Source organism: Notolepis coatsorum (assembly GCF_963971535.1).
Source record: "Notolepis coatsorum genome assembly, chromosome: 7".
NCBI lineage: Eukaryota > Metazoa > Chordata > Actinopteri > Aulopiformes > Paralepididae > Notolepis > Notolepis coatsorum.
Window position 1 is genome coordinate 105820150 of NC_140171.1, and position 27251 is coordinate 105847400.

General features: G+C 44.0%; 1 protein-coding gene across 2 annotated transcripts in view; it reads left to right on the forward strand.

Moving 5' to 3' along the window:
- The window catches only part of shoc2 (SHOC2 leucine rich repeat scaffold protein), a 120363-nt gene that overhangs the window by 82736 nt on the left and 10376 nt on the right, over positions 1 to 27251 (forward strand). The window contains exons 6-8 of one of the 2 annotated variants that reach the window (XM_084319302.1): positions 2478 to 2600; positions 13719 to 13856; positions 18020 to 18137. In XM_084319302.1, coding sequence (XP_084175428.1) covers positions 2478 to 2600; positions 13719 to 13856; positions 18020 to 18137 — 379 coding nt within the window. Of the gene's footprint in view, positions 1 to 2477; positions 2601 to 13718; positions 13857 to 18019; positions 18161 to 27251 lie in introns of both variants that reach the window. The other variant, XM_084319303.1, reaches the window with a different exon arrangement.

Sequence of the window (27251 nt, forward strand, 5' to 3'; positions counted from 1 at the left end):
TTTTTCCACTATTTTAAGGCTTTTTTACATACAGTTACGGCTATGTTTGAAGTCTCACAGTGTTCCATTAGACATACCAATTGAACACCACTGATACCACAAATTCTTCTATGAAAGAGACATCGAGAGGTTTTGTTTCAGATTTTTATCATCAATTACTAACGTCCTCGTATGAAACCCTCCAACTAGACTCTGCCTGGAGGAGGGATATACCAGACCTGGAAAGTGACTTTGATTGGCAAGGAGCCTGGGCAAATGTCCGACTTACATCAAGGAACCCGGACCATCAACAAATCAATCTTAACTATATTCACAGGACATACTTGACTCCTATAAGACTGAACAGAATGGGTCTTAAACAAGACTCCAAATGCTCCCAATGTACAAGTGGGGACGAAGGGACATTTATGCACTAAGGCTGAGCCCGAACCCTGTTTTTAGGGTTCGAACGTTCGCCAGGGTTTATCGAACGAACGTTCGAACGTTCGTTTTTTAAAAAAATTTAATAACATATTTTTTTAATAAAATTTTTTTTTATTGCATTATTATAGATCCTACGGAGGGCGGCATTGCATAGTCTATTGGTGAAAAACATGTTGTTTACAGTGGTGGCTGTTCATGTAAACATGTAATTAAACAAAGCACTCAGAAGAAAATAAACAAGCTACTGAATCAAAGTATGATAAACAATAGCCCTTGCAGTCACGTAAGGGGCTAGATAAACAAATGCATTAGTTTTGTGGCATTAATAACGTTATATAGTTAGTGTTACACGTTCAATAACATGTATTCACTCTTGGTCGACGGGGAGGGGAGCCGGGAGGAGAGGCGCACGCCTCGGCTCAACAGACCCGTCCACCGTCTACCTCGGAACGGCCGGGCTCCCAACACGCCTGCCGCCCGTCCGCCCTACCACCGTTCCGAGGTAGACGGTGGACGGGTCTGTCCACCGTGCGCCTGCTGTTGTTTCCAACGCAACCACCTCCCGCCATGAAGCTCGCGCTCCGTGGCCGAAAAAGGATGGTATTCATTAATGATCCTTCTGCAGGTTCACCTACGGAAACCTTGTTACCGATTACTTCCTCGGCGGGGAGCTAACTACGGCTCCCCGGTAGCTACGGTAAGTCTGTTGAGGCTTGCCGATTGGTGGTAACAGCAGAGGCGGGTGCAAGCGGTGTGACGTAATTGGCAGAATCGCCTGTCAATCAAAATAGAGCTCTGGTTGAGAAATAGTATCCCGCTGCAGCCCGGCAGACCATACTGGTTGAGCCGAGCGCCTCGCATTCACATCACCTCAACCCCGTGCGCATCCTTTATTTTTTTTTCACTGAACGTTCGAACCTATTAATTAAAGTCCGAATGTCAGCGTAACGAACGAACGTTCGAACGTTCGAACGTTCGGGCTCAGCCTTATTATGCACATGTATTGGGACTGCCCACCAGTTAAGACATTCTGGAAAGATGTGACCCAACAATTATCAAAACTCGTATCTTGGAATATACCTGTACACCCCTCTGTATTACTATTGAATGATGTTTTTGAGTTTGCAGTAAATCCACAGCTAAAGAGATTGGTTTTATCGGGTATCACAGTAGCTAAAAAGCTGATCGCATCACGCTGGTTTCAACCGGAAAAAATGTGCCGGAAAGTTTGGTTTCTTACATATCTCGAGGTGATTTATCAAGAAATATCTACAGCAATAATTCTGGGTCTCAATGAATCCAAAATGTCAATGTGGTTAGAAGTGGTGGAGAGAATAAAAGCTAGCTTATAATGGTAGTGTCTGGTTAGGAGCGAGGGATAATGGAGGTACTATCCAAAGAGGGGTCCGGGAGGGGGGGGTTCGAGCTGGAGCATATGTGTGTAGGTTTTTAGATAACAGGTATTAGGGGTATATCCTATATAAGACAATTAACTAAAATGTGATTTCATTGGATGTGCACTGACAACTAATGCTTGTATATCTTATCGTGTGTTGTCATGTTTGTTTATGTGTTTGTTTAAAAAATAATAAAAAAATAAAATACAAAGAAAATAAATAATAATAATACTTACTGTCCTCTACAGTCATGCACTCTTATACTAACATACACTCGACACTGCAGCACTCAAGTTTGAACACTTTGATGAACATTGTTACTCAGCTGATAGAGTTGTACCCTTCCTCTGACTTGTCGTACATAACTTACAAGTCGCTTAATCGCTTTGAATAAAAGCGTCAGCTAGAAATCCATTTAGGTTCATCAAACCTTTGTCTTTGGGATATGCTATGCATGCACATACAAATCAACTAGATCTTGTTTTTTCTTTATTTTTTACATTGATAACCTATTGGGAAAGGGTATGGATATATTGTGGTGACATAGCTGACATATTGAGCTAAACTCGTGCACTTATCCTCTTGAAACAGTGCTCCTCTTTGTGCCTTCACTCATTGTCAACTATTTTGATAATGAAGATATGTTGTTTTTCTCAGGACAACCAGTTAACGTCTCTGCCGCTAGACTTTGGCACGTGGACCAGCATGGTGGAGTTGAACCTGGCCACCAACCAGCTGACTAAGATACCAGAGGACGTCTGTGGACTTGTGTCTCTCGAGGTGAGGTGTAGATCTGGCACGCAGGGCTGAACCAAGTTCAAGTTCTTTATTTGTCAAATACACAACAATACAGGGGGCATTGCAGGTAATGAAATTCTTGTGTTTCGAACTCGGACTCAACAGTGAATCAATGAATACAAGAATGGTAACAATAGGTATTAGTAACATCAAATACAATATAAAAATAGGTGATATAATTTAGTCAATTATTTACAGAAAGTGTCTTGCGTGTAGTGTATGTGCATAAGGTGGTGTGTTTCCAATAACAATAAGTAGTAGTAGTAAATAAAATAAAATATCAAAATGAGGTAAGATCAAATAATAACAATAAATAATAAAAATAAAAACAATTCTACAGAAAGTGTCTTGCGTAAAAGTGTATGTGCATCTTAACCGCCAATGACGTGTTTAGACGTCATTCCTCGCCATGCGTAATCTGCCAATGACGTCGTACAGCGTCTTTGAGATCAATATTTCAAAAATCTGTCATGGCAATCATATTTCACCCACGGAGACTTGACGGGTGCTGTAGATCTCCTCTCAACTCTCCAACGGTGCAAGACCGCCATCTGGTGGCCGATCGGCGAGGTGCCAAAAACGGAAGTGAGCGGCCGGAAGTGGTGCTCGCCCATATTTCGTCCGGCGACTCGCTTACGCTCGCGGGACTCCAGCTTGATACACTGGATAGCGATCTGTTGCCAATAACTCGATAAACAACATGATTTGGACGTATATAGTATTATACAACCTGGAACTGGACCAACAAGATCGACATCCCATAATAACGATCTTTTTGCTCCAGTAGCATCCCCCATCGCTACGAGGAAGCTGTGAGTTTCAGCGTGTTTGATTATTATTGTCCATACAAACTGCTCTGATCTATGTATCACCCATACTACATAAATGATTTAACGTCGGCCACGGACTTATAAACCCCCCCCCCCCCACTCCGGTCACCAGCAGATGATAAATCATAACGTCTAGGACCACGTACAGTTGAAATTTTGTATCTGGCCTCAATCGGTATCAAACTACATTTGATGATCTAATATATGTATTTATTGCTATAACTCACATTCTATGGAATGCTGCAGAAAACTATAAAACATATTTATACTTTAGACCGTATTTTAGTATGAATGTGTGAATGAAAAAGTAGAACGTTGCTACATCCTAAACGATAGATACTTGATGTTGAATGGGCCATAGTAATGTCAATTTAGCAATACAATTTAAAAAGTTATAGCCCTGCAAAGAAGGGGAACATCTCCATAGACTTACAGTGGTGGCAGAGAAGGGATTAAGATCAGAATAATCTCTGGCAGATAAAGGGTTAAGGTGCAGTGCAGGGTGCTTGTCTTTGTGTGCGTGTGTTCAAGAGTTTTTTAATAGGGCTATCTCCTGTTCTTGTCCTTGGAGTCTTGTGGCTTGTGGGAAGAAGCTGTCCCTGAACCTGCTGGTTCTTGTGCGGATGCTCCGGTACGGTTTGCCAGACCATATTCTCAATTAGTATTGATATTACAACATGAAAGAATGCCAATATAGTATCGCAAAGGCTGCAACAATACAAGGACATCCAATGGGATAGGATCTAAAGCCACGGTGTTGTAGCAAGTAAAGAAAAATATATATAATAATAAATAAATCTAACCCTAACTAACCTTACTGTCATGCACTTGTCCTAATATACTAACCAACACTATAGCACTCAACACTTTGATGAACATTGTTACTCAGTTGATAGAGTTGTACCCTTCCTGCTGTCTTTTTGTACAAAACTTGTAAGTCGCTTTGGATAAAAGCGTCAGCTAAATGACAATATGTAAAATGTAAATGTTATAGCAAGTACTTCCACCTTATAGGGTTTTAAGCAACATAAAGGTTAAAGGGTCACTGCACCAAAAACTATGCTGGTTTATTTAGCATTTTCATTTAGTTTGGGCGACATTGAATCCTTGTGTTGTTTTAATTACAGCTCAGTGAAATGATAAGATAGCAGGTACCTATAAGACAAGGTATTGCTATTTCTTCATCTACTTCATCACTTCATGGAGCTGTAATAAACATGAGACAAGGATTCAGTGTCCCTGATGACATCACTGGTGGCCATATTCAAACTGATTTACTCTCAATTACTGTCTCTAAATTAATGAGTGCAAAACTCAATTACGCAATTTAAGAATGCATACACGTATTCCTCTGGTCTAAGACGGCAAAAATATTTGAACATTAACAACGTTCTCTAAAATCCCAAAACAAAATGCTAAATGTAAACATTTACATTTTATTATAAATTTGTGTTTAAATTAGAGCTGGGCCGTTCAGTGTTCTGAAGACTCTGGCAGGAGCACTCATTCAGGGGTACTACGACTATGCTTGCACCTCATGGTACCAAAGCACCTCAAAGGCGCTAAAAACAAAATTACAAACATCTCAAAACAAACTGGTCAGACTACTGCTTGACCTTACTCCTAGAACCCACCTCACCCCTGCCCACTTTGACAACCTAGGATGGCTTAGAGTAGACGACAGAGTACAGCAACTTGCAATGGGCCTGGTCTACAAGATACACTACACGACCAAGGTACCCATGTACATGTCAAAATACTTCCCAAAGGTCAGTGAATACCACGATCACAACACCAGAGGGAGCTCCACAAATCATGTTAAACCCAGATTCGGCTCAAATAAGGGACTAAACACGTTTCGCAATTATGCCACATCAATGTGGAACGCCCTACCCAAAGCTGTAAAGGAATGTGGATCACTACCCACTTTCAAAACCTCTCTCAAGGGACACCTACGGGAGACTGCAATTCAACACTGGCCCCTGTAAATATCCTAACCCAACCCCCTCCAATGTACAGTAATTTACCTAGTATGGTTTTGTCAATAGTCCAATGTACAATTTTGTTTGTTTGTACAGTTCCCCCCCCCCCCCCTCAATGTACAGTTTTGCTTGTTTATACAGTGTGCCCCCCCCCCCAACCACCTCCAATGTAGATTACCCAGTATGGTTGTCAATATCCCAGTGTACCCAACCCCCCCCACCCAACCTCCTCCAATGTACAGTTTCTACGTCAAATGTATATACTCCCTTTTCCTGACTCCTTCTGTATCACAAACGGTACTGTATTTGCAAATCTGGTATGTCATAAATGTATAGATGTAGCAGTACTGACTATCTGTATGTCATGTATGTCATATATGTCCTGATGAATTGAAAATGGGGGACCCTGATGTAAACAAGACGAAAGTCTTTCTCTGGTCTGCATCCCCTTAACAATTGTGTGTATTGAGCTGTACTGTATTGTACCCATTCTGCAATCTGTTAATAAAGTTTTCAATCAATCAATCAATCAACGCGAGACTAGTATTGCGCGATAATATAATTGACGCCGTTAATCTTTTTCTCAACGTTGGGTCTGTATTGTCCTTAAATACTTGCCGTAGTTCACAGCTGTGGTGCCCGGAAGTGATTGCACGTATGTACCGGAGCTGTAGTCAGAATAATGTGTTAAACTAAAGTAACTTTAGTGGTCCGGTAATCATTGTTATACAGGTGAGGTTAAGAAGTCCTCAGGATATAATACAATTCGGCGATGAGGACGTCTGAATCTGTGCAATGCAAGAAAGAAGAAGTCCGTTGAGAGCTTTGTTTACATTATTAACGTTAGCTTAGCGAGTTAGCATGTTAGCTCACGTTGATCGGGCGGCACTTGGAAACATCTACAAGAGGAGGAAATCCACTTTACACACTAAAGGAAGGATCGACTGGACTATCGTGAGTGTTTACAACAGAAATGGCTTGGGTTATTGGAAATATTGGACCGTTTGATGACAATGTGGAGCAATATGAAATGAAAATGGGAGACCCTGATGTAAACAAGACAAACGTCTTTCTCTGGTCTGCATCCCCTTAACAATTGTGTGTATTGAGCCGTACTCCGACTGTAGTAGCTGTTCAGTGTTCTCTTGGAGGTGGACCTGAGACTGCAGTAGCTGTTCAGTGTTCTCTTGGATGTGGCCCTGACTGAGACTGTAGTAGCTGTTCAGTGTTCTCTTGGATGTGGCCCTGAGACTGTAGTAGCTGTTCAGTGTTCTCTTGGATGTGGACCTGAGACTGTAGTAGCTGTTCAGTGTTCTCTTGGATGTGCACCTGAGACTGTAGTAGCTGTTCAGTGTTCTCTTGGAGGTGGACCTGAGACTGTAGTAGCTGTTCAGTGTTCTCTTGGATGTGGACCTGAGACTGTAGTAGCTGTTCAGTGTTCTCTTGGATGTGGACCTGAGACTGTAGTAGCTGTTCAGTGTTCTCTTGGATGTGGACCTGAGACTGTAGTAGCTGTTCAGTGTTCTCTTGGATGTGGACCTGAGACTGTAGTAGCTGTTCAGTGTTCTCTTGGAGGTGGACCTGAGACTGTAGTAGCTGTTCAGTGTTCCCTTGGATGTGGACCTGAGACTGTAGTAGCTGTTCAGTGTTCTCTTGGATGTGGACCTGAGACTGTAGTAGCTGTTCAGTGTTCTCTTGGATGTGGACCTGAGACTGTAGTAGCTGTTCAGTGTTCTCTTGGATGTGGACCTGAGACTGTAGTAGCTGTTCAGTGTTCTCTTGGATGTGGACCTGAGACTGTAGTAGCTGTTCAGTGTTCTCTTGGAGGTGGACCTGAGACTGTAGTAGCTGTTCAGTGTTCTCTTGGATGTGGACCTGAGACTGTAGTAGCTGTTCAGTGTTCTCTTGGATGTGGACCTGAGACTGTAGTAGCTGTTCAGTGTTCTCTTGGATGTGGACCTGAGACTGTAGTAGCTGTTCAGTGTTCTCTTGGAGGTGGACCTGAGACTGTAGTAGCTGTTCAGTGTTCTCTTGGATGTGGACCTGAGACTGTAGTAGCTGTTCAGTGTTCTCTTCATTCATGGAACTGTTACACTGAGCTTGCACTAAATTTGTTGAGAAACCTGCTTCTGCAGCAGTCTGTGTGTGAGCAACCAGTCAGCAGCATTGTGAATTCAGAGATTCACTAAAAGACACATTGAGAGACAGGTTTGTGTGTGGATCAGGCCACGTGAGCGGATCGGCGCGGCCGAGAAATCCGCTCTTCGCTCTTTAAAGCTTGGTCCGCTCCGCTAATCCCTTATGTTGACCCCGCCCCCAAGTCGCTCTCCGCTCGTTCACCGCTCACCTTGAATCGAGCGCTCCCCGCTCCCCGCGCCAGATCGCTCGGCAGATTTAAAAAATGTTTTGGAGCATGGTGTAAATTAGCTCAAATTACAACAGTCTACACCCCCTGGGCCCCTTAACAATTGTTTGTATTGAGCCGCATTGTAATTGTACCCATTCTGCAATGTTAAATAACGTTTATCCATTCACTAGCTCTATTAAGCGATGATAGCTAGCCGAGCCACAATGATATGGTCGCTGCCATTAACGTTAGCATGTAAGCTAACGACAACAACAATGGCGTCGATACTTTTTCTAACAGGAGTGAGTGACAAAGCCTGAACAGAATATCACAGGTTCACCCTTCTCATTGGTTGAAAATGGCCTTCATGTTTGTACATCGCCATCTGTTGCTTTGGCATTGTACTGCATGTATATTACATCAGTGTTAAACCACTGTGAGCGGCCTGGAGTGGATTGGAGCGGAGGAGAACTCTCGCTCCGGACGTCGCGCCGACACATTTTAAAACCCACTCCTCGCTCACGTCAAAACCGCCCGCTCCGCTCCCCGCGCCGCTCACGCTCCGATCCGCTCACATGCACTGGTGTGGATTAAGAAATGAAGGTGCACAGAAGAAACTACTGACAGAGAGTGATTTGACACTGGAGAGAGCTGTCAATATCAGTGTAACAATGTTAATGGCATCAAAGGAAGGGCACAGAAAATTACGATAAATCTGGTTTTAAAAGAAACACTGGAAATTACAAAAAGAAGAGACATGTTCATGCTGTTGAACAAGGAGATAGAACAGCTAGTGACTCCTCAGATGAAGAGGAGAGGATAAATCTCCTCCTCTGGTCATTATTTGGGTAGAACAGACATATTTTGAATGCCTTCGGCAGACTTTTTTATTTTTATTTTTGAGACATTTTAATCTAGATTCATCTAGATCAATTCCAGGATTGCAGGTAGATTAATCTAGATTAAAAAAAATTATCTATGCCCAGCTCTAGTTTAAATAAAAAATATATAAAACATAACATTACACTGGGATGTTTTTGTTGCTTCTCCTGCCAGAAAGCTTGCAATCTTTTCTACCAATATAAATTATAAAATAAACACCAATGACTGTTTACCTTCTACAATAGCGTTTAACATCAGTCACGCCACATTGTGTGGACCTAGAAGTTGCCACACAAAGCCTCCCCAATCGGTAAAGGCCATGTATATTTATTTCATGCATCATGCTCCCAGATATGTCTCTGCTTGTGAGATTACTGGAAAGTCCTCCATTTTCTGAACAAAACGAGGTATAGCACTCGGAAGCTTCTAACCATGAATGCTTGTGATTTAACGTCGGACCATTAGGAAATGCATTCGGAATTGACCGTGCATTGTGTACTGTAGTATGTGACTTCAAGTAAAGAAAGTGCCCCCATTACATTGCCAATTATGTACAATATGTAGCCTAAGTCTGTTTTTATTAAGCCATCACTCCATTTAATGTAATAGCAGACCTATTACCCAGCCCTAGAATATGCATTTACCCATAATGAGAGTTATTTTCTAGGTAGGTGAAACAAACAGGCATACATGATCACCGAACGGTATTGGTATCTGTTATAATGTAATCTAGATATTTTTGTACACAATCTGTTATTGCTATCGGTCTATAATTTTCATATCTGTGCATCCCATTGTTTTTGTCTGCTGTATATATCTATGTATATATCCCATGCCTACTCTTATTAGTTATACCACTGGCCAGTATAGTGTATTTATATTTGTATCACTGTACATAATAATACTGTACATAAATCAGATTAGCATATTTATATATATTTAATTTCATTGTTTATATTGTTATTGCACTTTACTGTTACCTTGCACTCTGGTTAGAAGCAAACTTATTTTCATTGTGCTGTATGATGACAATGCATTTGAATCTAATCTATTCAAATGACTATAATGCATATCAATCGATTAGAAATCAGAAATGTCTTTATTGCCAAGTAAGCTTGCACATACAAGGAATTTGTCTTGGTCTTTTGGTGCATCAACATGAACTCAATCAGCGCCAGAGGGCGCTGTGTACTGTGTTTGATTTTATTTTATTACGGATCCCCATTAGCTGGTGCCATGGCAACCAGCTAGTCTTCCTGGGGTCCACACAAAAAAACATACAAAAACAATTATTGCAAAACAGAATTATTAAAAGTCAGTACTCGACATACAATACACAATGAAACTAACAATTAACCCTTTAATCGCCAAGGACGAGTTAACACGTCATTCTCCGCCATGCGTAATCTGCCAATGACGCTGTAACACGTCATTGAGATCAATATTTCAAAAATCTGTGATGGCAATCATATTTCACCCGCGGAGACTTGAGATCTCCTGTTGATTTCCTCTCAACTCTCCAACGGTTCAAGAGCGCCATCTGGTGGCCGATCGGCGGATCGCCCAAACAGCAAACCGGAAACGGAAACTGGTGCTCATCCAAATTCGGTCCGGCCACTCGCTATAGCTCCTGGGGCTCCATCTCGACACACTGGATAATCAATCGCTTGCCCTAACTCAATAAACAACGTTATTTGGACGTATATAGTATTATACAACCTGGAAATGGTTCATCTAGATCAACATCCCATAATAGAAAACTGTCTACTCCAAGCTGATCGCCCAACGGCCCGTAAGTTTCAGCGTTTATTATTACCGTGTTCGATACAAACTGCTCTGATGATCATATCACCCACACTACATGAATCATCTAACGTTGGCCACGGAATTATAAACGACCCCCCCCCCCCCCATCCGGTCAACATCAGATGATGAGTAGTAACTTCTAGAAGCACGTACATTTGAATTTTTTTATCTGGCGCCGATCGCTATCTAACTGTATCATCAATATAATGCATTTAGGGCTATAAATCACGTTCTGCAGAATGCTGCAGAAAACGATAAAAACATATTTATACTTTAGACCATATTTTAGTATGAATATGTGAATGAAAAAGTAGAACGTTGCTACATCCTAAACGATAGATACTTGACGTTGAATGGGCCATAGTAATGTCAATTTAGCAATACAATTTAAAAAGTTATAGCCCTGCAAAGAAGGGGAACATCTCCATAGACTTTCAACAGTGGCAGATAGGGGTATATGATCAGAATAATCCCTGGCAGATAAAGGGTTAAGATGGCTAAAATTACATGCAAGCAAAGAAACAGAAAACAAAAAACAAAACAATACAAAATACAGTGTTAAATACAATTTAAGATTGTTTTTAAAATTGAATCTTTTTAAGAATTGCTTTTAGAATGCTCATCAATGTTACTAAAACATCAATTTCACCATACCTTTAAAAAGAAAAGAAAAACACACAAAGTAATCCGAAGAAGTTTTGGATAGCATGGCTGCAGCTACACTCATGCATGACATATATTAATTTCCTTCCGGATTATGGCTCTGTTGAGTTTCTTTTCGAAACTGTCCTTGTTTTCCGTCCGTATAATATGTAATGGGATCCTATTCCAGTATGTTATGGCTCTATACATTGCAGTTTTCTTTAGAGCGTTGGTTCTAGGCAGAGGTAGGGTGTGTTGGTTAAAGGTCCCCTGTCTTATAAATAGCCTTTCTAGGCTATTTAGGGGTCTGTGTTTCTAATTCTCATTTTGGCGGATTGCTCCAATTCAGTTGAGACAATATCCTCCCTCATTGAACTAAGCCATTCTGATTTGACTGTTTTGCTGACGTGAATAAGGCACTGGTTGTAGTTAGAGTTGTTCCGATACCGATACCAGTATCGGAAATGCCTCCGATACAGCGTAAAATGCTGGTATCGGTATCGGCCAGTACGCCGAAAGTCTAGCCTCCGATACCATATGACGTAATTTATCAACAACACGTGCGGTATCCTCCTGCTGAGAGTGAGCATTATAAAACAAACGCAATGCTGTTTGTCATTTTAACAGCAGATACTTTCTTAAATGCCATCGTCCCGACAGCAGTGTGACGGGGAGCTCTGATGTGTTTGCTTGCTGGTGTTATTAGCATTAGCTGAAGAGCTATCTGAAAAGCCAGTTTTAGCTTAACGTTACCTTGGCTAAAGTTGGCACTATTCATAATCCAGCAATAATGGCTGCAGACCTGCAAGCAAAGTACAGCAAGTTGGCAAAGGAGTATTCCAAGGTAAATCACTTTTTCACCAGTAACGTTACATTCTTTCCATCTAACGTTAGCTCACGTTAACTGGCTAACCTAGCTCACCCTAACGTACTGATCGACCTCTCCCACACATGCACGCAATTAATGACATAACGCATGACAGCCATACCGGTGACTGTTTAGCTTTTAGTGAGTCTGAGGCGGAGTCTCAAAAAGAGAATGTTGAATATTTATTTACAGCACTTTGTTCAACTTTGTCAGTGCTGTAAAGTTTAAACCTTTTTAAATCTTAGACAAACAAAACACTTTGCTTTCGTGAAATATTGTAAGCCGTCATTTGAGGCTTTATAAAAGCAGCACAATGAACACAAATCTGTCAGTGCCGAGTCCGACCTCATCTTAAATAACAAACAGCATTGCTTGTTGTAGTTAACGAAGAGAGGCAGAGTTGATTTGGCCAAAAAAAAAAAGAAAAATCATATTCGAATCCCATGCCCATCGAACGAAGCTTTGAAGTATTTAAGACAGCCCTAGATATAATACTATTGCCCATTTGACATAGAGTATCTATCGTTCAATTTGTGAAAAATTTGTGAGTATAGTTTTAGAGTAATCCTGTCTAATCCCAGAAAACAACGCTATGCAGCAATACATGCATTTCACTAAAAACCGTGCCGTTTCTCGCCTGTATACGTTACTGTTTCGAAATCAAATCTATATTATCTGTTATGTTTCATCATGAATGCATGAAAGGGGGGGGGGTCGTTTTTTTATGCTTTGATCGTCACCAACGGAATACGTTACCCAGTACATTACACACATACGGTCCGATCACAATGAAGGAATTATTGGATCAACGCAAGATTGATACCATATAGCCCTTACCTTGACTAGGATGTACCCCAAAAAGAATATTCCAATTATCTGATCGCCATTCCAAGTATTGATGTCGATCGTGTCCATAACATAATCCACCAAAGAACATGAATCGGGAGTGTTTGATTCTTATAAATCCATACGTTATAAGCGCTTGTCGTGCCCGACTAGGAAAAGTCCGCCCGGACCTATTTAATCGATGCACACCCGAATACAGAGTTTCAAAGGATGTGCAATACAGTCCGCAACCCACCAGGCGGCGGTATTGGACTTTTGCTATCTCAGACCCATTCCCAATGATAACAGCAGGCTCCCTGGATGGATAATGAATGGAAATATCGAATAAAATAAATAACGATGAAAACCTGACTTTTCGCGGGTTTGGTGCTCAAGCGTCGGCGAGTTAACCAGACTTATCTCGGGTCTGGCCCTGAATGAGTTACCTGTTAAGCCTTAACACATATTTGAAAATAAATAAATATATATACGTATATTTAGTTTTTTTTGAGGGGCACTTGGGGCAAAAGGGCAGGGGCTCAAGCCCCCCTTCAGCCTTATCTGTGCACGCTACTGTAGGACAGGCTTATACAGTAATTCACTGTGCAAACAGTAGTGATTAACATCTGACGCCAAGGTGCTGCTCAGAGCACTGGTCCAGGGTCAGGTCTTAGTAACACCTGACGCACGTGTTCACCGCCAAGGTGCTGCTCAGAGAACTGGTCCAGGGTGAGGTCTTAATAACGCCTGACGCACGAGTTCACCGCCAAGGTGCTGCTCAGAGAACTGGTCCAGGGTCAGGTCTTAGTAACACCTGACGCACATGTTCACCGCCAAGCTGCTGCTCCGAGAACTGGTCCAGGGTTGGCGGCTCTCGGGAGCTTCATCTCAAAACATTCTAATTCTATTTTTCCACAGGTGTTAATATTGTCCAACAATCTCCTGAAGAAGCTACCACACGGCATTGGGAACTTGAGGAAACTACGGGAGCTTGACCTGGAGGAGAACAAGCTGGAGTCCCTCCCCAATGAAATTGCTTACCTTAAAGAATTACAGGTAGGACCCCTACACTGGCCTCTCCTCAGGATTTTAGAATAAGATATTCCTTGGGCGGTCAGGTGGCGTAACAGAGATTGCGTTCGTCACCAACCCCGGAGCGGCTGGATTCGCCTGTTCGAGTCCAGCTCACAGCTCCGGGGTTGTCACCAGCTTGGCTGGCCGTTCACACTAATACAATTGGCAGTATTAGAGGGTGGGAGAAGCTGGCGGGGTCGGTCCGGGTTGTTGTAAACAGCGACTCCTACAGTTCGGTCGGGGCGCCTGCTAAAGCGCGGATAGGATCTAAGTGGGATAGTGTGATCCTTCCACACGCTACGCCCTCTCAGTGAGAATCCGCGCTGCCAGGTGAAAAGAAGCGGTTGATTGGCTGGACGTGTGTCGGAGGAAACACGTGGTAGCCTCCACTCTCCCAGACCGACTGTGGGGGGTAAGTGCGCAGCGACCAGGAAGGGGATTGGGAATTGGCATAACGACTAACATTGGGATGGGAGAAAAAAGGAGGGGGAAAAAGATAATAATAAAAAAAAAAGGGAATAAGATATTCCTTATTGATCCCCTTGGGCAGTCGCGAACTGGGACCATAATTCCTACCGGGAATTTGACTCAGGCAGGCCAGGGGATCACCCCGGGGAAAAAAACTGCGTTTTGTATCTTGCTGCGTTGTATCACGTGGTGGCACTATAGAGGCTGTATACACTAGTATAAATGCGACCTTCAGCACCATGGACAGCGATGCTGTCACAAAACGGACCATACAAGTTGTATACACTACACCAAAGTGTAGAATAACTACTTTCCAAATAATGGATTGTCCAAATGTCGGGTTATAATACGAAAGTGTCCTTTATAGAAGTTTACCGGTGCAGTTACATTACATTTCTCTACTTCACTGGCACTCTCTGTGATCTAGTCGATTCATTATAGTATCACTCACCCTCGTGCTGCTGCCGTCAGTTCAACATAATTACGCGTTCCTTACATCTCCTCGGCTTCAATATCAGCATCCAAATCATCCATCGGACTTATAGCTGTTCTATTTCACGGTCGGGTTCCAACAAACTGTCTTCTTTAACTCCCAGCAGTACATCCAATAAAGTGATCAAGTGATCAACATCCGGAGTTTCCACGTCAATTTCAATGTCCATCTGATTCAAAACTCGTGTAGTAACACCTCTGATTGCGCCCCGCTTTCGTCTCATTCTTTCAATTTTAGTTCGTCTTCACTCATTCTAGAGCTATCCAAAAAAGTTAATATCTCCTGGGTTTCGGCAGTTACTTCGAAGCAGAGAATATTATGTACAAGGCGGAAGAGCCCTTCGGACCTAAACCAATCAGAGAGGGTCTTCGCTGTACGCGGGCTAGCCAATCAGAGCGTCTTCGCAAACTGCGGCTATGAAAAAAAATCTCGCATTCCTGCCTGCTTGCCTGAACTTATATATGCGCAAATAGAAACATGTATACTGACCTGGCCTGCTTCGGAGTTCAGTGGCCTGACTGTGGGCAAAAAAAAAAAAAAAAAAAAAGCATCTGCCAGGGCAGCCAGGCCATGCCAGTCTGCCAGGCCACCGGGAAAACTCCTGGTGCTCCCGATGGCCAGTCCGCTAGTGCCCTTGGGGAAATTCAGGCATCATAGCAGCATGGGGGAGGGGGGGTACATGGTGATAGAAGACATGATACAGGTCATACAATTATAGTACAGTGGGGAAGTAAAAATTTAAATAGGCAGTGTAAACAATATAATTAACGGAGTATGCGCATATGAGCAAGTAGGCAGTGTAAATAAGTCAAGGTGCAGATGAGGGTATGTATGCCCTCTCAGTTATATTTGCATTACAATAAATGTAATTTCCCAAAGGGGATCAATAAAGGAATATCTTATCTCATCTATAGTTACAATAGACGCCATCTAAATATATAATATATATATATAATTAAGTAAGTATACAGTATACACAGGTGCAGTATGCATAAGGTACGTATAGTGTGATATCAGTGGCGGCTGGTGAAAAATATTCTAGGTGGGGCTGTTTCAGTAACTACAGTATATAACCAGACCTGCAAACTGATGAGAGGTGAAAAAGGTGACATGTTTGTAAACCAAACCCCTGTAGGGGTGTGGGGGCATGAAGAAAATCGTTGTGATTTTAACATGTAAACGAAGCACTCGGAGAAGAAAATAAAAGGAAAAGACAACCTGTATCCGGGTCTGACAGCACTAAAAAGAAAATGTTCATATCATAACTCAGAGGCTGAGACTCACTTTTTTTGCTGCCGGTAGAACATCGGCGTACGAATTGGAAGAGCAGTCGTGTGTCGCGCTAACCTTTCCAGAAGCTTTGTGGTCCGCACTTGAACTTTCCATAAATCCATTTTGTTAGATCCACCAGCACTGAATGTATCTTGTGATTATTATCAATTTTAGACGAAAACAACTATTAGCGTTAGTTACTTCCTGGTTGACGCGGTGTCACACGAATGAATGCCAATAGACAATTTGTTTTATTAGTGTGAAGTTCTGTGAACGTATACATTTTATCCAATGCACATTTGGATAGTATGGGGGCAGCGGTGGCTTAATGGTTAGAGAAGCGGGTTTGTGACCGGAAGATCGCCGGTTCGATCCCCGGGACCGGCAGGAAAAATCTGCCGCTGAAGTACCCTTGAGCAAGGCACTTAACCCCCATCTGCTCCAGTGGAGTTGCTCAGTGGCCAATGGTGTCACTGTGGTTGTACTGGGCAGCTCCCAGGTATGAATGGAACTGTGTGAATGTGAAGCAGGGCGTAGCTGAAAAAGAGCATCTGTGCTCAGCAACCCTACCCTGGGTAAATAAAGGTTAAACAATATAGCATTTTTATTTTATTTTTTTATACATTTCAACATTTGATTGCTGCATTTTCATTTTCATTTCATTCATTGTGTTCATCATTGTCATCACGTCAGTCCCCACTCCCTAACACACTGACTCTGCTTGGGGCGCTAAATGAATCTTTAGGAATCATATTTAAAGGCGCTGATTGGCAAGATTTACGTTGCTAGGTGCATTTATTTTGCTATGTAATTTTTCAATTGGCTGCGTTGCTCACTGACTGGGGCGATGTTTCTAGCACCCCAGAAGAGAGGGGATGAACAGGAAGCACAAACAATGATTTATATTGTATATATTACACGTTATTGTGCATTTTAAACACAAACATACTTGAGTAATTATTGTTTATAATATATATATTTTTCTTTAAATATTTTTTGCTGTAAAAAACCTACTATAAATCCCAAACCACTTTCCACCAGGGGGGGCGGTGCCCTAGCTCCCTCTATGGACCAGCTGCCACTGTGATATACTTCGTTATGTGCTGTCCGTATTAGGTCAGACACACTGTGATGGCTCTGATGTTCACTTTGGGAAGTTGAGCTTTTTCTTGTGAGACTTCAGTGCCTCGTCCTCACATTTCTACAGTGTTGGTGGAAAAGCATCACACAGGCGCCACAGTTCTCCTTATTCACATCGCTAACTACTTTAAGTCAAACACGAGAGGGGGGGGGGGATAGAACCGCATCGACTCACATTATTAGAACAGCTAAGAAAGTTACTGAAGTGGTGTTTTTATAGAGACGTTTTAACACCAGCAGTACCAACCGCTGCGTCAGTCGACCAATATGGTGGCCGTGTGGATAAAGTAGCAGAGGACTGACGTTATATACACGCTACCCTGTAGGTGTCAAAGTGCATCACACAGGGTATCTGCGGGGTATTCAAAAGTATTAAATTCAAAATTTGTAAGGCCTTAAAAGGTATTAAAAAGTCTTAGATTTCATTTGTACAGGTATAAAATTTTTGGGGTTAGCAGCCCGGCTGTTGGGAGTTGAAATCATATTAAATATATGAAATGTTTTTGTATTCAAGTCGATGTCTTTTGAGTCTACCGGGAGCTATGGAAAGCCCAGAGACTTTAAATCGGACGCAAATGCAGCCGCCAGTTCAGTGTCTCTGTTTTCTTTTTTTTGCTAGTATAGTCGTGGAATTCGGTATTGTATTGGTATTAAAAAGTCTTAAATTGTACTTGTTGAAACCTGCAGATACTTACGAGTGTTGTATCCATTACTGACACGTTATCCCTCTCTGCTCTCCTCATCTCTCCCTCTCTTTCATCTCTCCCGTCAGAAACTTGTATTGACAAATAATCAGCTGACTACGTTACCCAGAGGCATCGGCCACCTCACCAACCTGTCTCACCTGGGTCTGGGGGAGAACCTACTGCAACACCTGCCTGAGGAGATAGGTAAACGCCTCCCTCTCTAGCCCGTACGTGTGTAGTCTTTTACCAACACACTTGCAGTTCCGCGTTCGGGTTCTGCGATCTGATTGGCCACTGACGTTTCTCTCTGCGCCAATCGCCACGTAGCTGCCGCCTCGCCTAGTTCTGCTCTACTATCCGCAGTTAACGTAATTTATACAAATGGAAGTATTTATTTCGCCGTAACGAATCATTAAAAAAATATACCGTTAACGTTCTGTGAGTAATGGTGACGCTCGGCGTCACTCTCTGCACTGTCCTCGCACACGTGCACGCGCACTGAATAAAGACCACAATGTACCTTTAAAGCCCAACCTCCAGGTTAAACCCTACTGATCAATTATGGGTAGTTTACATCATTGGTATATAATTTCATTATTTATTTTTTTCCATTTGACACCGGAAATGCCACTCTGAAAGAGTTAAAAAGGTCCACGCACGAATAACATGCACGCGCGAATCAAAAAAGCTTATCAAACGCCAACGTCACAACAGGTCAACAGGACAACAGGTGCATATTAATGAGCCGAATCTAAAAGCTTATCAGACGCTAGCACCTAGCACGGCCGTGACGTCACTTCAGGAAACGTATGCCTTATGTCCGTCCGGGTCATAGTACTAGATCAATGGTGGCTCACTCGGTGCATCACAGTTAGCCTATATCTCCGCCGTCCCTGCTACACGCAGTCGGGACCACTACACTCACTGACGTTAGCCTATAGCCCGCCGTCCCTGCGGGTGGTTCTCTCCTCTTTGTGTGCCCCCGTCCCCGCGGAGGAGCTTGTGGACTCGACGGCCGCGGGGCGCCGGAGCCCGCAGCGCTAGTTAGCTCATAGCTATCGTGTAACACTAGCCTTTGCGGGCTCGGGCGCCCTGCGGCTGCCGCCGCCGTCGCGTCCATGGGCCCCCCCGGCAGGGCACCCGTGGGGACGGGTCGGGGTGTACAGAGAGGAGAGAACCATTTTGGGTCGGCCGTTCATGCCGGCCAGCGAGCCGGATGTCGGGATATGTTGTTAGCACAATAGCTACCAAGCTAAGCTATGTTATCTACTAACGTTATAAACACAATATGTGTACAACGACACAATGATTTACATTATTACAAATATGGTAACGTGGTTGTGGCTTTTACAAATAGTGGTTAGCTTTAGAGATGGATGGATGGCTATAATCACGGAGCAATAGTGAGGTGAAACAGATACATTTCCATTCGGCTAGTAGTAGCAAGCATATATCTATGGTAGCAAGGCTCTCTGCCTGCCACTAGCTGTGTGACTCTCAGCGCCCCCTGGTGAGCCCCCTGTTGTCCTGCACCTGTTGTGACGATTACACACGCACGTTATGAACCATTGATTAAAATATGCACGTGCGTGGTGATTGTGTTGGGCAGACAAAATGTTTGATAAAAACACTAAAACTGGGTCAATTTCAATACTTTTTTCCCCCCTTCTTCATGAAAGCCACTGTTGGCCTAGTCCACATTGTTTATTGAACAAAAATACAACGTGGAGGTTGACCTTTAATCCCAATATTTGTCTGACCACACCCCTATCAGCTCACCTACATAAGCAGGTGTGTGGTCACCTGCTCTCCTCCTTCCCAAGCTTTCACCACAAGGTGAGATCAAGGGCTGCAGCGGCGTCGGACGCCGAGCGTCACCATTACTCACAGAACTTGGTTATAGTGATAACCTATCGTTCTGTGTCGTATGGCTCTCGCTCGGCGTCACTCTCTGCACAAGGGAGGCCGAGCGAGAGCCATCGGCCGACAAATACACCCCGCTGAAAGCCCCCCACAACCATCAGAACAGGGAGGGCCGAGCCCCCCCGACCCACCCTAATGGAGGGCACCCCCCCTATTGGAGGTTTCCCGGGAGGGCGACGGACCCGACCGTGCGAAGAGGCACTCGAGCAACTCAACGCACAGGGTGAGCAGACCGTGGCCTGACCCCACGACTACACACACGCACAACCCGCATGCCACCCGGGAACGAACGGAGGGAACAACCTCGTTACTGCCCCCAGAATCACGGCGTCAAGGGCAAACCAAACCCTGTGGCAAGGCCGTAGCAGCGGAGCGCGAAGGAAGGCCCAGACCCACCAAAGGGACTGGACCCCCTGGAATGGGGGCCCGGAGAAGTCCATGATGCCAGCATCAAGACCCCACCAGGTGGGCACTTAGTGACCCCGCCCCCCACATCGCCAGCGTATTCGGACAAAGGCCCCTCAGCCGAGCGGGCCCTGTCCCCCCAATAGTACACCGCCTGGCACACTGACCCTGCAGAACAGGCAGTCAGCATGGCCGTAAGCACACAAAAAAGGTTAACCAACGGAAGCAGGCAGCGCACCGGGGAAAAAACAGGCAACAGGCTGTTAACCCTAGCCTGGAGACTGCGGACGAGACAGGCGCCAGAGGGGACAGCTGAACACAGCCGCCCCGGCGGAAGGGGCGTATGCTGGCGTTGTTGCATGACCAAGCCTCCATTTAAAAAACCCCACCCAGAGGGGTTGAGGCAGAGAAGGCTGACACGATTGGCAGACGTCATGAACGTGCAGGGGCACCCTCAACCGGGTAACCCGGGAGTTGACACTGCTCCAACACACCAGGGAATCAACCACCTTGGTGTTACCCAATGCGGTGGTTGTTCCTATAACCCCTCAAGAAAAAACTCCAAAACACACCTGCGGGTATACACCGGCTATACCGCAGTACAAGTGTTTCAGTTTTCAAAAAAGGGTTAACCCAGGCCTACGGGTCGACGAAACATTACTTCGGACCGGGCCCGGCGATACGGGAAGCACAGGGTCACCAGAGGAGGTCAAAGACCACCCCAACAGGCCCCTCTTCGCCATGCGTGAGAGGAGCGAAAAAGAATGGAGAACCAGCCCCAAGCACACCGTACTTGGTATTCCCAGGCGGTCTCCCAACCAAGTACTAACCAGGACCAACCTGTGTAGCGGCCGAGATCTGACGAGATCGAGCGTGTACAGGTTGGCATGGCCGTAAGCCATTACGACAGTGCTGAGTAAAAAATGTACCCAACCAGGGTCTCCATAGCGCTTAACCCTGTGACACCCGGACCGACCTGGCATTTTTCCCCCTGAAAAAAGCCCAAGTCCCTCAGGGTACCAGAACAGCAGATCTGCATCCCCGGCGGACAACGGGTTCAACTGATCCGGACCAGCGTGACCAGAACCAGTCCTGTGCCCTAACCACGCCAACATGCCTACTCCAGGAGAAGGGGCAGATATGCGTGTTGATCTTAAACTTGAAAAGAAGGCGCCACCCAGACATTCGGGGCGAACCGCGCCCGGTGGCCCACCCCCAGGGCGTGAGACCCCTCTACATATGTTCAGATCCATTCCGTCATCATCCCCCAGATATGAACGAGAATCTGTCGACAACCAAAACAGGTCGTCGGAAGAGGAAAAACCTCCATCCCAGTTGCTTTATAAAAACGCAGTTTTAACCCCAAGCAACCAAGGCGTGCCAGTCAGTCGCCTGATTACAGAACACCCCGAGCTAGCACTATGCGTGCGTCGGGACACAACCACATCAATGAACAGGCTATTTAGACCTGTCATTGAATCCCCAAGGCGCCCAGGGGAACGACAAGAGGGGTGTGATACTTCCTAACTCCAACTCTTTTTAAAAGAAAAGAAGGAAGCACCAACGGTATGTATCCCAGTCTACACGGCCGGGGGTAATTTTTTTTAACATTTTTACATTCCACCACCCTCCCATAGAGAGGAGACTGAAATCCCCAGAGAGACTTCCCACGCGAGCTGTACAGATTGAAAAGAATACATTGCACCTTGAGCCATGTAAAAGTTTGGTTTTAGGGCTCTCCGGGGAGGAGGCACTGAACCCATACACACTCAATAATCGAATTTAATCGAATACACACACAATAGAGTAGGACTCCTTCTTGAGGTTCCACTCACCTTATCAATCTGAGGAGGAGGCTCTGTACTCTGAGGAGGCTCCCTCACATGGAAGGAGAGTCCCAACTCACAGAAGGCCCGAATAGGAGCTTCGTGAGGAGGAGCCCTGACCACCCCCCGTTTTAAACAGATCCATCATATGGACCTGAACAGCACACGGAAGTCCTACCAACAGAGACGCGCACAGTGACATACTCTATGGCGGGGGAATTTCTGCGGTGCACACGCCCAATATTCCAGGGCGTGGGACCAGGAAACTCCCCCCCCCCTCACCCTGTAACGTGCCGAACCGCAACGTGACAGGAACCTTGAAGGACAGGTGGGTTTACCCCTGACCAACAGAAAAAAGGGGGAGGAAAGGTTACCAGTTCACCCCTTTACGACCCCACACCCATGATGCGATGTAATGACAAAAAGAGAGTATGACAGTCATAGTCAGCTCCATGAAGCGTCTAACAGCTTCACACAGCGCATGTGCTAACCTGCTATCTGATTTTTACTAAGGAAAAAACACAGAATAGAGAGGGCTCTCCAAGAGCCCCGGTACCAAACTTACACATGTGCTTCTGTGGCCAGCCCAACCCAGTTGTAGGTCACATGACACACACAACCCATCATCACCTACAAAAAATGGCAAAAACACTCTACAGAGGAACGCCGTTTTTCATATTGAGAGAATACATAATTCTCTATTAGTATCTGCCACAGGCCTTGCTAAGCACACACGAAAAGCGACCAAACAATCTTTTCTTTTAGGAAAATAAAGTTTCTCAAGCTGTTTTAGCACAACCTCAGCAATCAAGCTAAGGGTTACATCGTATCCCTACCACACAGTGACACAATGTAGTGTAACAACATGTCTGAGAGGAGGATGAAGAAGTCCCCAGGGAACCGGGGGGAAAACACAACCCTCCTACTTTACCCTTAATACGGCCAGTTGAACAGGTAAACCTATTAATATGTGAACACACTGTTCATTGTCATTACAGGCTGAGAAAAGAATCATTCTTTACTCATATGTCACTAAGCATAGCTTTATAGGTTAGTTTAACCCCCTTAGTTGTGAGTACACAGTACATAAACACACATGATGTTTCTCAACACAACAAACCAGATCATTTTCACATCTGTAACAAACAACCCGATTTGCATGGAGAAGCTAAATACCAGTGACAAGACAATTCACACATAACTCTCATTGTATCCTAAATGTAGTGCAGCAACACTCGTTTTGGAAAACATCGTTATTTACAAAACATTTAGAAGGGAAAGCAAGAAGACGTGCTCAAGGTCTGGTCAGACCTTGCCTACCTTGAGCGCAGATCAAGCGAAACTGCAGCCTCTAACAAGGCACCGTAGTAAACACAGCCGTTCTGTGTTGTCGACCTGGGCAGCGTCGCCGCTCCATCCCGTCGCTACGGTCCCCCTTTTTGACTCAGTCCTTGCCGTCCTGGCTCAGGGCAGGTTCGACGAACATCCTCTGTCAAAGATGACGTCGTAGTCATCGCAGCTAACAGCTGACTGGCTAACAGTAGGCCACCACTAGCACGTAAGCTAATCAGCTATCACCTGAACTTGTACACAATGATATAACAATCACTCAGACAGGCCGCCGTTCTGAAACCCTCCTCACTGTTTAAGAGAGAAGAGAAACAAGATGTTAACACAGTTTTACAACGGTGATTTTACCAACACCCGATGGAGCCAGCACAATACCCAACTGGCCTGTAGCTGACTTGAACACAGATCTTCCGCTAACGAACATCCATGCCCATATTTCCTCGTGAGGGAATACTCTCATTTGTATTATGAAAGAAGGGGCCTCACGGTGACGGAGAAACAACCACTCGTCCAGAAAATACAGGGATCACCAGTGTTATTGGTCGTGGCCCACTAGTTAATTATAATGGGCTTCAGACCAAGGTCTTCCGCCGTCGCCTAAGAGGCTGAACAAAAGACCCTAGTCTGGGGCCGGTTTTCATAAACATTGTCAACTAGCCCCCATAGCACTAACAGACAAGTGGAGCTCGCCAGCAAAAACATAACTCACCAAACCTGGAACCCACCGCTTCTCACAACAGCGGCGCGTCCTACAGTCCAGCTGTGCCTTTACCGCAACCAGCACACAGCAATGACTGCAGTTGGAAAGCATGTAGCGGCGCGAACTCCCAATACGAAAACCGGTGGAGGATTTTTAGAATGATCATCATCTTCCAGACACTCCAGTACGAAGACAATATCGCCGTATTTTCTCGAATATAGTGAGAGAGAAAATAAAGATATGATGTCAACGTATCTCGTTTTCCAACTCTTCTCCTACCATCACATCACGTCAAGTGGGGATCTACCGAGGCACTTCCTTGTGGTGAAAGCAAGAAAGGAGGAGAGCAGGTGACCACACACCTGCTTATGTAGGTGAGCTGATAGGGGTGTGGTCAGACAAATATTGGGATTAAAGGTACATTGTGGTCTTTATTCAGTGCGCGTGTGCGAGGACAGTGCAGAGAGTGACGCCGAGCGAGAGCCATACGACACAGAACTGGAATATGTTAGTTTCTTACACATGTTGGATTATGTAATTGGTTTGTCATGACAAACTAATATAAAATCGCGAATTAACCGGTGGTTATCCTATAGCCCTAGTTATATGTACATTTCAACAAAGTGGAGCCGCCGGGGACTTCCATAGCATACGCCTTCAAATCCTCTTACCTTGACGATTAAAGTTATTCCCATGGCTGGTGTTGATATTTTACGATGCCAGTTTGTGATAATTCGTTGTAGCCAGCCAGCTAGCCTTGATGCTATTCAATGCTATCATACCCAACTAACGTTAATGCCATTCAGAATTTATTAACATAGCTACAACAACACAGTAACGTTAATATAATTACATGCATCATTGTTTACAATGAACGGTGGGGCTAATCGAAAGGACTGGACACGGACAAGTTAAACAGCAATCAATTAATTTAATACAACAGCTAACGTTAAAACCAACACAAGTAGAAAAAGAAGCATAATTTGTACTTTCGGTCGGGGGGTTTCAAAATAAAAGAGCGACGTCTAAAGCACCGGAAATACGTTTATTTTGTACATTATCTAACGTTAAAACGAACCTAAACTTAGGTTAGTTTAGGTTTGTGTTCTCACAAACTCATCGTAAAATATCAACACCAGCCATGGGAATAACTTTAATCTTTAATCGGATTTGAAGGCGTATGCTATGGAAGTCCCCGGCGGCTCCACTTTGTTGAAATGTACATATAACTAGGGCTATAGGATAACCACCGGTTAATTCGTGATTTTATATTGGGTTGTCATGACAAACCAATTACATAATCCAACATATGTGTAAGAAACTAACATATTCCAGTTAACGGTATATTTTTTTTATGATTCGTTACGACGAAATCAATACTTCCATTTGTATACCGTAATTCCTCTAATAGTAACCGGTATTCAATTAAAAACCGGGTCTCTATTAATGACCGGGTACGCCGTTGAGCTAAGCAATTATAAGCCGGCCTCCTAATACAAGCCGGGTTTCATGTATATTAGAGGAATTACGGTATTTCCCTCAACGGATTTACCATAGGCAATATATTTTGTTATTGTTGTTATATGCTGGCCTGGCTGTGCAGTAAATACCATATAATGGTATGGTGTTAATGTTTACCAAGAGAGTAAGCCTACCTCAGAATTGTATAAAACGAAGTTATTATTATTATTATACCAGTATTGTGATTGCACTATTTTACTTTATGTAACTTTTTTTGACCACCTGTAATTGCACTGTTTACTACCGTGTTTCATACAGTACTTGGTTTCAATAAATGAACCCAGTACATTTTACTGGGTTCAAACTGACACAAAATGTTGATTTATTCATTATGATCCATTTGAAAATTAGAAATATAGGCCTCTCTCTTATACATGCCTCCTCCTAATACAAGCCTGGTATCCGCTACAGTTGAAACAAATACAAGCCGGGGTTACTATTAGAGGAATTACGGTAAATTACGTTAACTGAGGATAGTAGAGCAGAACTAGGCGAGGCGGCAGCTACGTGGCGATTGGCGCAGAGAGAAATGTCAGTGGCCAATCGGATCACAGAACCCGAACGCGGAACTGCAAGTGTGTTGGTAAAAGAATACATGCATTGACCGGAGGCCCCTGCCTCAGTGACTTCTTAAAACACCTCCCTCTCTAGCCAGTACCTGGACCGGAGGCCCCTGCCTCAGTGACTTCTTAAAACACCTCCCTCTCTAGCCAGTACCTGGACCGGAGGCCCCTGCCTCAGTGACTTCTTAAAACACCTCCCTCTCTAGCCAATACCTGGACCGGAGGCCCCTGCCTCAGTGACTTCTTAAAACGCATCCCTCTCTAGCCAGTACCTGGACCGGAGGCCCGTGCCTCAGTGACTTCTTAAAACACGTCCTTGCCTCTGCCGTTCTTGAGAGCGATTACCGATTGACCCGACATGCTTGGTGGCAGACTGTGTAGAAGAGTTTAGTCAGTGATTAGAATAGATGGAGGAATGAGTTTGGTCGGTATATATAGTATTGGAACTTGGCCCATGAGTTTAAAAATACCTGTGGCTTCTAGGGTTTTAGGTTATATAACAAAATATCTCACTTTAACATCGTGACATAACACTGATACATATTGACCGCTAAACCGACAATAATACTTTATACCAGGGGTGGGCAACTTTGTATATGGTGAGAGCCACTAAATTTCCACACTCAATCTGGGGGGCTGCATTGTTTATCGGCAGTCCCGCCAGTAGTACCCCATCACTCAAATAGCCCATAATAGTCACAGATGTGATAAATAAGGCATATAAACAATTATAATTTGTAACTTTGTTTTTATTCCATTTCAAACGCATTTAGTAATGCTTAATTTCAACTTTATGAATTTATAAATACAGCTGAATTTGAAAGTATTGCTGTGTAACCCAAATATATACAAAAATGACAAATTATAATTAAGGCTTCTATTAAAATAAATGTATGAACTTAAAGCCCACTGCTCAACAAACATTCCTGCTGCATTTCACTACAACAGTAAATCAAAAGTGCAATAATAAATGATTTTGTTAAATGTATAAACTTGTATCCTGCTACTAAACAAAACATTCCTGAGTGCT